Source organism: Pundamilia nyererei, unplaced genomic scaffold (assembly GCF_000239375.1).
Source record: "Pundamilia nyererei isolate P.nyererei 1_Seehausen unplaced genomic scaffold, PunNye1.0 scaffold01107, whole genome shotgun sequence".
NCBI lineage: Eukaryota > Metazoa > Chordata > Actinopteri > Cichliformes > Cichlidae > Pundamilia > Pundamilia nyererei.
In genome coordinates, this window is record NW_005188508.1 from 7475 (window position 1) to 21239 (window position 13765).

General features: G+C 38.8%; 1 protein-coding gene across 1 annotated transcript; it reads left to right on the forward strand.

Annotated features, from left to right (window-relative positions):
• Positions 1-1896: 1896 nt before the first annotated feature.
• On the forward strand, positions 1897-12368 carry LOC102193366 (PZP alpha-2-macroglobulin like; the record flags this gene model as incomplete). The annotated part of the gene is made up of 12 exons (XM_005755251.1): positions 1897-1976; positions 2136-2316; positions 2473-2629; positions 3782-3834; positions 4204-4224; positions 8321-8486; positions 8577-8661; positions 8743-8857; positions 11417-11534; positions 11627-11736; positions 11846-12013; positions 12132-12368. Coding segments are annotated over exons 1-12 (1491 nt in total), but the record flags the coding sequence as incomplete, so codon positions are not given.
• Positions 12369-13765: the final 1397 nt, after the last annotated feature.

A 13765-nucleotide genomic window follows, 5' to 3' on the forward strand; every position in this document is an offset into this window, starting at 1 on the left:
ACATCTCTAGTGACAGCACATCTTGTGGAGTGATGAATTGAAGCTGCAGTAATCATGCCTGCCCTCTGGTTGACTCTGGTTGCTAGGCTGTCACTGCTGTCTCTCCCTCCACTCCAGTCACTGTGTCCCTGTCGGGTCCCCCAAACACTCATGCTAGCCTACCTTTTTTCTATCTTGCTCTCTGCTGTTTTTTTCCTTGCTCTCGCTTACTTTCTCTCTTTGTCAGTGTGTGTATGGTGTTGGGGGGTTACCTCTCTCCTTCTGGTGTGGCTCCTCCAGTCTCTCCACCTTCCTGTGGACACTCGCCTGTCAGCAATCAGCTGTGCTGACTCATTACTGATCGAGTTGACTATTTGAGACTGGAACAACCATTCAGTTCTTGTTAGATCATTTCTTCAGCTAGGTACGCTCTCGGCCTCCATTTTGTCTGGATTCTCTGTGTTGGATGTCCTGGATTAATGCCTGTTTCTGAGCAAATCTCTCTGTGAAACCTGAACCTATATGCTCTATTCATGTGTGTGTGCATGCCCTGGGATGTCTGCAGTACCTGATAATCCACTACTGGAACTCAAAGCAAGAAACACCAGCTCTGTTAACTGCTTTTTTTCACTTGGCTAAACCTGTGAATAAACCCCTCTAAATTTTAACAGTGTTTTGGATGATCTTTAAAAAAGAATTATGACAGTTTCTCCATTATTTGCAACAATCGACCAGGGATTAGTGTTTCATTCTCAGTCAACATCTTCATGGTGTTACTCTATATCAAGTCTGATTTTGTACTTCAAGATAAAAGCCTCTTAAAATCACATGTGTATCTTATAGCTTAATTCAAAATGCCAGAATTGGTAGTACAGGGTGTACTATTGGTGTGAAGCAATATCTGGCTTTTCTGTAACATATTTTCATTGAAAACATTTCAAATGCTATCTTTAAGCTATGTTATCTTATGTTCCCTCTAAATTCAAAATGTCTTCTGTGAGCATTTGCACAGGAGCTGATTTAATGCATATTTTGAGGCTATATTTTTCTCTTTATGTAAACAGTTATTCTTCCTGAAGCCTCAGTAGATTTGTGGAGTCTTTGTGGTATCTTATATTGAATCTCTTTTAAGTTTTCAAAAACGGTTTTTTTTTTAACTTTGCACCTATTACTACAACTTATTGTATATATTGAAGATATTATTGTAGCTTATCCAAAGGGCAATGTACTTTTTTTTTTTAACATATTCAAGAAGCATTTTAGTTCTGAAGTTTGGATGTTGGGTAGCTTGGATGTCACTGCCACTATGAATCTACTAGAATCTACTAGAAATGCTAGGAATGCGGTCACTGATGACATTGTGACTTCCAGCAACTGAATTTATGTACAACATATTTTTACTGTTCTGATCCATGTGTTATGTTTGAGGATGGTATGTCTACACTATTGATTTAACAAACTAAGCAAAAAAGCATTTCACCCTGGTTAAAGGGCACTGTTGCAACACTTACTGTAAGTATGTTCCCTCCACAGATTTTGGAAAATATCAACAGGTACAGAAAACAATTCTTTCTTTCCATTATTGACAAAAGTTAAAGGATAAAACAATAGAATATCTGCTTTTGATTAAGTACATGGACACATTTGGGAATTGAAAACTTTTCAATACTTGCTACTAGCTTTTAATGTTTAATTTTGAAGACAGCATCAAATACTAAACAAGTATCTTAAAATTGTTTGAATTTTTTGACCTGTAGAATTTTTGCATGACCAACTTTTTGTGCTTTTAAGATATCTGGAGACCAAACAGAAGGGGCTGGTCATGGGTGTTGGTATCTGTGCTAAGTGGGAGGGGCATGCGGGTTGAGGGGGTGTCTATTTAACAGACGCTGACTCTGAAAATCTTTGCAGTGAGTCATGGGCTGTTCAAGAATTCTGACATGGACACTGAGTGTCCTCCTGAGCTGGATGTGTGTGGATCAAGCGGTGGCTGAACCGTAAGTTTAAGTGTTCTTTATAAAGAAAAATAGAATTTGTTTGCTTTGTGACTTTGTGTGTAACAAAGTCACAAAGTTGTAGTTAAAGTTTGCACGAGTACTGGTTTGGGGTTTCCTTCTTTGTCAGTGCTTTAAGCGTTCATCTGTCTGTGTCTGCAGGCAGTACCTGGTGGCCATTCCTGCAGTTATAGAAGCTGGAGCTGAGACCAAATTTTGTGCAAGTCTTCTGCAGCCCAGTGAGACTGTGGTCATGACTGTCACTTTGATGTCCAGAGAGGAGAATACAACCCTGCTCACACATACATCCAATGAAGATTTTCATACTTGTACTCAGTTTAAGGTGAGCTCCCCAAGATGGGTTTTGATTCACTTGGTAATTTCTAATTTTAAAAAAGACTGCAGGTGAATACAGTCAAGTATTTTAAACATAACACACAATTATTTATTTATTCTTATTTATTAATGTGTCTCATCCTCTAAAACACTTCTCTTAAAGGCTCCTTTAGTGGAAGGAGAAAAGATTCTGGATTTTGAGGTGGAGGTAAGAGGAGACACATTTCACTCAAAAGAAGTGAGAAAAGTCATGATCAAAGCCTACAAGGCCAGGACATTCATCCAGACGGATAAACCCCTCTACCTCCCTGGACAAACAGGTAAGAGTGAGCTGATGACCCATCAGAGCTAGATGGATTTGTTCTGTTACAGATTCAGCCTCTCAGTATTTCTGCTCTGAGACAATTCCCAGCTGCTGGGAGACCCCCCCCCCCCCTCTTTTTCCTGTGTGTATTTAACTTCCAATATGAACACGTCCCTTTCCCTCAAAAACAAAAACTTTTATTTCTATAATTTCCAATTATTTTAGTAGCATTTCATGCTGAAAAATGGTAAATGTAAATGTAATCTGGCCACATTTGTGCAGCTCACCAAACTATTCCCAGCAAACATTCATTCATTTATTCATTTCAGCATAAAAATTAAATAGATATAAACGAAATGTAAAAATACAGCAGTGCTGCACAATCCAAGCAGTCTCTGTGTCACCTACACTTTTGAAATACATTTTAAATGTGTCATTCTCTGACAGGTACTGGTAATTATCAATTTCCCATCTTCACTTAGATTTAGGTTTTTAAACAAAATCATTTGCTGTTCTGCTTTCTTTTTTTTAAACACTTCCTACCTTCAGTCTGAACAAGTATATGCTGCATATATATATATATATATATATACTGTATATATATATACGTATTTCCCGGACTACAAAGCGCACCTGAATATTTGCCGCACAAGCTAAAATCAGGGGAAAATCCTGGTTTGTACATACATTAGCTGCACCTGACTAAAAGCCGCAATGTTTCAATGTTGACTTATCATATGTAAGAGAATATGCACAAAGGGAGTTGTCAGGAAAGAGAACTTTACAAAGTCTCAAGCCAGCCATGATTTCTTTAAACCTTTCTTCGGAGAAGATCGATTTTCACCTGTTGTTATTTTTTTTTAAATTCATAAAAAAATTTTTATGAAAGTCTTTTGCTGCAACCTGATATCACAACAAGGCATGTATAGACATGGCAGTCCACCATGTCCATTTCACGCTTTTCCTCTACAAAGGATATGAGGATGAACAATATAAAATATATACACATTTAATATAATTTAAGCTTTTTACAAATAGAAGCAAAGAGAAAATTATGTTAGTACTGCTACTTATTTGGCAATAATGATGTTGGAGAATGCGTCAGTTTCAGTTCTTGGTCAGGATTTATTACTTATTAAGGTTTAAAATCTTTGAACTTCTTCCACAGTTCATTTCAGGGTTGTTGCGCTGGACTCCAAGTTTAGACCTGTCAGTCAGCTGGTGAGTGTTTCTGTCTGTCCTTTCCTCCTTGACCTTTATCACTCTGTTGAGTTTATCAGTCAATTTGCACTAACAAATCAATAGTACAATGTATAGTCTGTGTTTAGTAATGAGTTTTTTACTTATTCTGTAATAACTCAAGCAAACATTTTAGCAATAACCTTGGCGTAGACAAAATATCGTAACCTACCCCCCCCACCCAATACTGATAAGAAGTCATGTTTATGTTAAATTGTGTTTTGTGTTGAATATTTTTGAACTTCTACCAACCCTTTAGTTGGATAGAGAAATTGGTAGGACACTGTATAAGAGCACCATTTTCTCAATCAATTTTCTTACTTTTGTCCTATTTGATTTTTTGTCTTTTAGTGCAATATCATTGAACTCGAGGTAAGAAAATAACCACACATCATCTTTTTTTCTTTTATAAATTCAGCATTCTAATAGGTTTGTTAAGAGTGTAAGCTCTCCTTAAAGCCAACAGCACAACAAAGTGCAACATCGTCCCGGGGAATTTGACCATTATAGGAAAAATCATAAAGCCTTTGAATGAAAATAAACACTGTTGTGACAGTGATGTGCACTGTTCTGATGGTATATATGTATCAATCTACCAATTGTTTGTTGTTAGACTCAGATAATTATTTGTTTTTAAAGTGAGACATTTTAAATGAGAATAAGAAAGTATTTCCTTATGCCCCCCTTTCCCCGTTAATGCCCTACATGGACCCCTGGCAACACTTTGCTAGACCCGCCCCTGCACAGTTACCAGCTGTCAGCTACTTAGAAAAGGATCCTGGTGTTATTTGTCTCTCAGAAACAGTTCATAACTTCCCTTCAACTCATTCATGTCACCTAAAAGGTAAACCTGTTTCTCCATTACAGCTCTGATGATTCAGTAAGGACATCTCCTGGTTTCATCTTCATGTTTCCCTCTCACCACATATCCAAACCGACATCATGACCAGCAGGTTTACAGCTGTGGCTCCAGCAAACATCAGCTGATACTAGAAATTAATATTAAATAAATTCTAACAACAGCTGATCAAGCTTAAACGTGCTGCTGTTGTTTAGCGCGACATCTGCTGGTTTCCTCTTTCTGGCGCAAAGTGGGCGATAAACAAACAAGAGAGACGATCAGCTGATCATTGATCAGTTTCATGATTGAAGTAGAAACAGGAGAGGGAGGGGGAGAGGATGAGAGAAGAAGAGGCAGCTGTGCAGCAAAGACACAGAGTAACTCCAGCTTTGTGTCTTTTTCATTGTAGCTGAAGTCCGGGACAAACTGTACCTTTTCACCTCAATACGAAACCCGTAATATTTTCTCTGAATACCAGACGATTCTGTTTTTTATGGGACAGTTGGCAACTCTAATAATTAACCGTATGAACAAAATAAAGTTCAACATCAGTAACATAGCACCCACCCAGCTGTATAGAAACTCTGTCATGCTAGCTAGCACGCAGTACGGAAAAGTCAGCACAACGAAAATAAACTCCACCTAAACTTGGTTTATATCTGACCCAGATACACTGCAGGTCATAACTTCTTACCTGAAGTTCAGTTCACCTGACACTCTCAGACCAGCGGCCGCTTCGGGTCTCTCCTCTTGCCTCCCTTTTCCTTCATCCACCTGCTGGCTTCAACCACTTGCTAATGTTATTGAATCTGTGGAAGCTCCGCGATAGCCACCACACGAAGTAACGAATAATGAGCCTATTTAAATCCCAGTAACGAGTAACACGTTCCTGGTTTTGGCATAATAACTAGTTACCGTGCTCGTTACCACAATAATAACGTAGTTACTGTAACGCGTTACTTAATAACGCGTTAGTCCCAACACTGGTGTTGTCAAATATCATTTAGTTTCTTTGGCCTTTGGTCCCCATGTTGCTGCGAATAGTTTCCAATGTGGACACAGCTTTCATGTTAAGATTTTCTTTTCTATGTCTTCTTAAAAACTGCAACAATTTCCAAGTTTAAAAAGAGACAACCTTCCCTCTGAAGTTCACCATGCAATCTTTAAAGTTCTCATCTGCAGACAAACATGCTGTATTCCTTACACTGATGTAATTAGATCTTTATGCTCTTTGCTCATTTCCTTTACTCCTAAAAAGTAATATCACTTGTGTCAATAAGTGGAAAATATTTGGAGACATATCTGCTGTCAGTTTGATTTATTTATTTATTTTTTGCCTTTTTTGTTCTCTTTTGTCAGAGAGAGAACTAGCTACACCATAACATGATACAGTCGGATAGAAAGAACATGAAACCAAAACACCAAAAGTATAGCTTCAGACATTTTAATTAGCCCATTGAGGGCATTCATTGGCTATAATGATTTCAAGTTCAGTGAGTGAGAGTGAGAAGCTAAATGGAAGAAATGGAAAATACCCAAAGATCAGCATGTTTGGGAAGTTCTACAACATCATATTTTTAGTGGAACATAAGAATAGCTCAATATTGAGTCAGATTTTCAAAAGCTGGCATAAAAGATGTCTGTAGCTACTGTGATGTTGCACATACATTTGTGAAATCCCATTACCAAGCCTTGAAATGAAGAAAAATCTGCATATTTCCCTGCGTTTTCTTGATGTTAATGTGACTATGAAGCCGTATGTTCACTGGCTAATAACTTGTCTGTTACAAAAATCATTAGCAAATGAGCATACTATGGATAGTCTAACATCCCCTAGCAGTCTTTAAACAGAATGCAGGTTTAAGGCTTCAATTTTCTGACCAGAAAGCTACATCTGTCAGGGATGAGGAGGCCATTTTAAGTGGCTGTATCTGTATGTTATCTTTAATCTTGTTAAAGGGAAACGGAACCAGGAGCATGGCTAGAACATATTTTCACCTGTACAGGGAGTGCAGAATTATTAGGCAAGTTGTATTTTTGAGGAATAATTTTATTACTGAACAACAACCATGTTCTCAATGAACCCAAAAAAACGCATTAATATCAAAGCTGAATGTTTTTGGAAGTAGTTTTTAGTTTGTTTTTAGTTTTAGCTATTTTAGGGGGATATCTGTGTGTGCAGGTGACTATTACTGTGCATAATTATTAGGCAACTTAACAAAAAACAAATATATACCCATTTCAATTATTTATTTTTACCAGTGAAACCAATATAACATCTCCACATTCACAAATATACATTTCTGACATTCAAAAACAAAACAAAAACAAATCAGCGACCAATACAGCCACCTTTCTTTGCAAGGACACTCAAAAGCCTGCCATCCATGGATTCTGTCAGTGTTTTGATCTGTTCACCATCAACATTGCGTGCAGCAGCAACCACAGCCTCCCAGACACTGTTCAGAGAGGTGTACTGTTTTCCCTCCTTGTAAATCTCACATTTGATGATGGACCACAGGTTCTCAATGGGGTTCAGATCAGGTGAACAAGGAGGCCATGTCATTAGTTTTTCTTCTTTTATACCCTTTCTTGCCAGCCACGCTGTGGAGTACTTGGACGCGTGTGATGGAGCATTGTCCTGCATGAAAATCATGTTTTTCTTGAAGGATGCAGACTTCTTCCTGTACCACTGCTTGAAGAAGGTGTCTTCCAGAAACTGGCAGTAGGACTGGGAGTTGAGCTTGACTCCATCCTCAACCCGAAAAGGCCCCACAAGCTCATCTTTGATGATACCAGCCCAAACCAGTACTCCACCTCCACCTTGCTGGCGTCTGAGTCAGACTGGAGCTCTCTGCCCTTTACCAATCCAGCCACGGGCCCATCCATCTGGCCCATCAAGACTCACTCTCATTTCATCAGTCCATAAAACCTTAGAAAAACCAGTCTTGAGATATTTCTTGGCCCAGTCTTGACGTTTCAGCTTGTGTGTCTTGTTCAGTGGTGGTCGTCTTTCAGCCTTTCTTACCTTGGCCATGTCTCTGAGTATTGCACACCTTGTGCTTTTGGGCACTCCAGTGATGTTGCAGCTCTGAAATATGGCCAAACTGGTGGCAAGTGGCATCTTGGCAGCTGCACGCTTGACTTTTCTCAGTTCATGGGCAGTTATTTTGCGCCTTGGTTTTTCCACACGCTTCTTGCGACCCTGTTGACTATTTTGAATGAAACGCTTGATTGTTCGATGATCACGCTTCAGAAGCTTTGCAATTTTGAGACTGCTGCATCTCTCTGCAAGATATCTCACTATTTTTGACTTTTCTGAGCCTGTCAAGTCCTTCTTTTGACCCATTTTGCCAAAGGAAAGGAAGTTGCCTAATAATTATGCACACCTGATATAGGGTGTTGATGTCATTAGACCACAGCCCTTCTCATTACAGAGATGCACATCACCTAATATGCTTAATTGGTAGTAGGCTTTCGAGCCTATACAGCTTGGAGTAAGACAACATGCATGAAGAGGATGATGTGGACAAAATACTCATTTGCCTAATAATTCTGCACTCCCTGTATTCATGTGTTCACTTTATGTGTCATAAACACCCACTCCTCTCTGAATGTATTTAACAGGATCCCAATAGAAACAGGATTGGACAGTGGTTAAATGAAGCATCCAATAATAAAATATTGCAGCTTTCATATTCCTTGAACTCTGAGGCCCCTGAAGGAATGTACCAAATAATAGTGTCTGTGGGTAAAGATAAATTTGGTCACAGATTCAAGGTGGAAAAGTATGGTAAGTCAGGTCTTTAAAAAAATCTTTTTACATTCTGTTTCTAAGATTCCTAATGCAATGCAGATGCTAACTTTGATATTTTGTCCCCAGTTTTACCCAAATTTGACGTAACAGTAAATGTATCTGAAGAAGTGAGTATTGGACAGGAAGAAGTTGATATTAAATTATGTGCAAAGTAAGTAGCAGTCATTTGTTGAGAAATGGCAATTTAGAGTCTCACAAAACCTGAGTTTTGTTTTGGAAATAATTTTAATAGGTACACATTTGGACAGCCTGTTCCAGGAAGTGTTACAGCTACGATGTGCCGACCTCTTGATCACTCTGGTATCCTCGCTTCGAAACAGGCTCCCTGCCACACAGAGACCAAACGGGTACAGTAGTTCCAGTCTCATATTTCTCCTGAAACAATGTGCAGATAAAAGCAGACCACATACCCATGCAGAAGGTTTCTGTATATCAGCAATCATGCAGCAGCATCATTAAGAAAAAATCTCTTCTGTGTGAAGTACTGTTCCTATTAGGGCTAGGTATCATCACTGCTTTCTAAAAACTGATTCAATTCTGATTCACAAGGTCCCGATTCGATTCAATTCAATTGAATTTTGCCTCAGTCAGAAATATTATAATAATGATAATATATCTTGGACATGCTCTGTTGAAAGAACCCTCTAAACCTTGTAAATTAAAAACATTTAATTCCAAATTATTTGACCAAATTAATTTCTCTCCAATTACAAACTCTGTGTAAACTATCTAGGTATAAAAAAAAAGCTGACACTTGTGAGATTTCATCAGAGATGTAATCATCACAGCAGATGCCTTTGTGTCAAAGTAACTGAGGATAAAACACAGACAAACATGAAGGAGATTGTCCTTGCCTGGCTTTTTATACCAGATAACCCCTTTAAAAATATTTTGCAGTAGATAAAAACTCTGAAAAACCAATGAAACAACAGAGGAACATTACCTGATGCTGCTGAAGTGAAGCAGAGGAAAGTTACAGAGATTTTTATTAGAGACAGACCTAAGTGTTTTTCAAATCTTGCACAATTTGTAAAAGTTTAATTTCTTCAGTATTAAACAGCAGAAATTAGGCTTTCTTTTTGAAAAAAAGAAGAAGAAGAAAGAAACAGCGACCAAAGGTGCTGTAGAGAACGGAGAGTGACAAAACTTGCAGTTCCAGAATTTGTGAAATGTCAGCATTCAGCACCTGGCATGTCTTCGTACATGCTGTCATGTCACGTTCTGCAGCTGATTAGTCCAGTGGTAAGATTACACACCTTTGGAGCGGGAGTCACAAGTTCGATTCCCACCCGGTATCCAGTAGGGGTCCTGGCTAGACCCCACCATACTAAAAACCAAGCCCTGGAATGGTACGGCTACGTCTGCAGCCTGTCCACAGCTCGGACACAAGCATTTCACTACATGTTGTAACCTGTATAATTGTGTATGTGACAAGTAAAGGTTGTTTTCTTTGTGTTAACATCTTTTTGCGGAATCAGCTTACCTGCTCTCATCTGCTGTTTTAGCTGTTTGGCTGTTGCTTAAATAGTTTTGTGAGCTTTAAGTTCAGAATCTGGCGTTTCTGGCAAAATACATTTATATTTAAAAATTTATTCAGAATTTAATCTTGCATTATTCAAATTAAAATCGATTTGAATTGGCATATCGATTTTTTAACCCCACCCCTAGTTCCTTTGAGAGTAGTTTATCTCAGACTATGCCCAGTTTGGCTTGTTCATTTTAGTCTTCATCACTGGTTGAGCGTGTGGGCTCTGTGTGCAGATGGGCCCCATATTTTGGGCTTGCCACCTTTAATGCTGACATGCAGGGAGGGGAGCAAGTAGGTCTTTCTACACCACTGTTTCATGTACCTGGGGTTTAGCTGGTGATTCTGGGCTGATCGCAACCCGGGGTCCCTTCTTCCAAACCTCAGAGGCTGGGGTGGATGTGTATCTGTGTATGTGTGTTTGTCTTTCACTGCCTCTGTGGAGTTAAATCATGCAGCTCTAGCTAGCCATAAAAAGACAGAATCAATAGTCTGTGGATTCAGCTGTAAGACTTTAGTGGCCTAGTATGAAGCAAGTTGAGATGTTCAAGTTTAGCACAGTTGAGATGCTACATCTGTTTATGGTTTGTCAGCTGTACAGTAGCTAAGAGTAAAGCTCTCATGAGACAACACCACCACCCAGAATAGCATTGGATGCCCTCTGCCTTTCCTGAAAGATCTTTTGAGTTACATTTTTAGTTAAAAAAAAGTCACAATTTTGAGAATTTCAAGTCAAATCTGTTATAAGCATAACAAATGTATGGTTTTTAAGACCCTCTTTTTTAGGCGTTTTTGAAAATTCAGTATTATAAAACAGCCGGCTATAGATTCAGTCGTATCCACTGGTTTGTGTTCATTATTTATAAATGCTGAATTTTTGTCAAGGATGGTTGTGTGGCAGGTAGGAGTAGGACCAGGACTTGAACAAAAAGGTTAACTGAAAGAGGCAGCTTTATACCCGCTGTAGATAAAGCGGAAAACAGGTGAATAAACATGGAGACATGACAGACTATACATGGAACATGGACACAGAGGTGAGGGAACAGAAACACTAAATCAAAGAACATAAAAGAATATAAATTAAACCAGAAAATGCAAACACTGGGTCACAGACCATGACAATTATAGGTATTCCTCTGACTCCATTTTGTTTTGTCTGCTATTATGAATATATTCTTTGGCTGATGCTTGAGCCAGTGTGTCAGCTCTTAATGAGCTAACCGATTAAATAATGAGTTTGAGCCTTTGTTTGATGAGTAACATTGGTAGAGTTTTGACTGACTGAAGTGATTGTAACAAAATTCAAAGTGTTGCAGCCAGCTTAAAGTTTGATGTAAGTTTTCACTGTATGATTTATGTTTTATTGTGTTGGCCTTTCTAGGCAGACAAGACAGGCTGTACAGTTGTTACCTTCAAGATGTCAACCTTCAAAGAAATTCCCAATAAATTCCTTCGAGATGAGCTGAATGTCAGTGCCAAAATAGAAGAGGAGGGAACAGGCAAGTCTGGCAATTGTTATTTTTCATTTTGTTTAATTGTTACATTTTTTTAAATTATACCTTATTGTCTAACATTTAAGTTTTATATTCAGGCATTTCACAGGAACAAGAAAAGAGAATAAGAATTTCCTATATCCTTGGAAAAGTGTCTTTTGTTGATATCCCCAGGATTTGGGAACCAGAATCAAATGCGGAAGGAAAAGTAAGTTCAAAATGTTTTTCTTTACTCTAGTTGTGTCATGGTGCTACAGAATTTAGAATTTAGTGTAAATAATGTGGGTTGTAGTAATGAAACATTGTGGTTTAAACAGGTTAAAGCAGTATACTACAATGATACACCCATTTCCAAAGCACCTGTGTATCTGTTTGTGGGAGAACATGGGTCGGCACACTTGCTAAAAAATCTAACAACTGACAGCAACGGTGTCGCTGAGTTTTCATTCAGCACAGATAACTTCGATGAGGATATTAAACTCCATGTAAGTAGATAATTACACTGAAACTGTAACTGTAACTGGTAAGTTTATTTTACATTAGCTTGCGTCTAAAGCCTTCCATTTTTTTCTTCTTCATCAACTTATTTTATGCTTCTTTCAGGCAATTCAGGCAACCCTGACACCAACCCTTAATTATCCAATATATAAAACTGGTTTTTATGATAGTGGATTTCACATACTGTCTAAGTCCCAACCTCAAGTACAAGATGCAAAAACATTCAGCTCGCTGGAGGTGAAGATGAAGGATAAAATCCTTTCCTGTGATGCAGAAGAGGATATATCTATACGGTACACTATAGTGAGGGAAGCAGCAATCTCCATAGATGTGATGTATCTGGTGAGTTATTTCTTGTCACAAGTCCACCCATATGTATTAGTGGTGCAACGGATCAAAAGTCTCACGGTTCGGATCGGATCACGGTTTTAAGTCACAGATCAGATCAATTTTCGGATCAACAAAAATAGAAAAAAAAGACAAAAATTCGACTCGCCGTTTACTTATTTAAGTATTTTTTGCCTATTAAAAACATTCAACTGAAGACTCATTCCACGCACTTATATAAAAACAAATTAAGGTGCAATATGGACATTATGGACGTTATAGACCATGCTGGGCATCCTCTGCATCCTCTGCACAATGCCATAAACAACCAGAGGACTGTGTTCAGTGACAGGTTGCTTCTCCCAAAGTCAAGGACCAGCAGGCTTAAAAAGTCCTTTGTCCTACACGCCATTAAACTGTTTAACTCCTCGCTGGAGGGGACAAAGGAGGGGGGAACAAGTAAGCTGTAGTGCCTTTTCACTGTGCAATAGTTTTTGCTAATATCCAACGGTGTAATAGACTCAAAATACTTGAAATGTGCCGTTCCCTTGTATTCTTATTCGTATTTATTCTATTTATCCCTTTTGTATACTCTGTATTTATATATGTGTATATATGGTATATTTCTGCTCACATTCTGCAACTTCTGTCGGTGCTGTGCAACTGGAAACTGAATTTCCGGGAGGAACCCATCCAAGGGATAAATAAAGTTTCATTGAATCTAATGTAATCTATAGGGCAGTGCAGGGTTTTGTATCTACCACTCCGCTGTGATATAACGAGCGGTCACGGTCACGTGACTATCCGTTGCCCTGGAGGTCCACCCATTTGTAGTTAGAGCAACAGAAGATGCCTGGGACAGTTCAGCCATAACTTTAAACTTCTCCTGCTCATACATGCTTGGAACGATCTTGTCACACTGAAGTGGACGCGCAATGAGATATCATAGCGTGGCTCGAGCACGTTCATCACAGTTTAAACCCCTTGTTTTGCACACCCCGAATAGCTTTTGTCATAGCTTTAGCCCGGTCGGATTGGGCAGCAAAAGGCTGCTTAAATGCCGCAAACTCCTCTGCTCCGCCACTTGGACCGCTAGCGCTGGCCATAACTACTGCTTGACAGACTGACCACGCGCACCATACACATACTTTTTTTTCCTTTTTCGAATCTTCGGATCATGTGCGTACCGAACCGTGGAGTGGGATCGGTTCTTATTTTGGATCAACTGTGATCCGTTGCACCACTAATATGTATATATATATAAACATATATATATATATTAGGGGTGCAACGATACTCGTATCGATATTGAACCGTTCGATACAGTGCTTTCGGTTCGGTACGCATATGTATCGAACAATACAAAATTTTTAATTTATTTCATCAACTTTCCTTCTGACGATGCTGTCTGT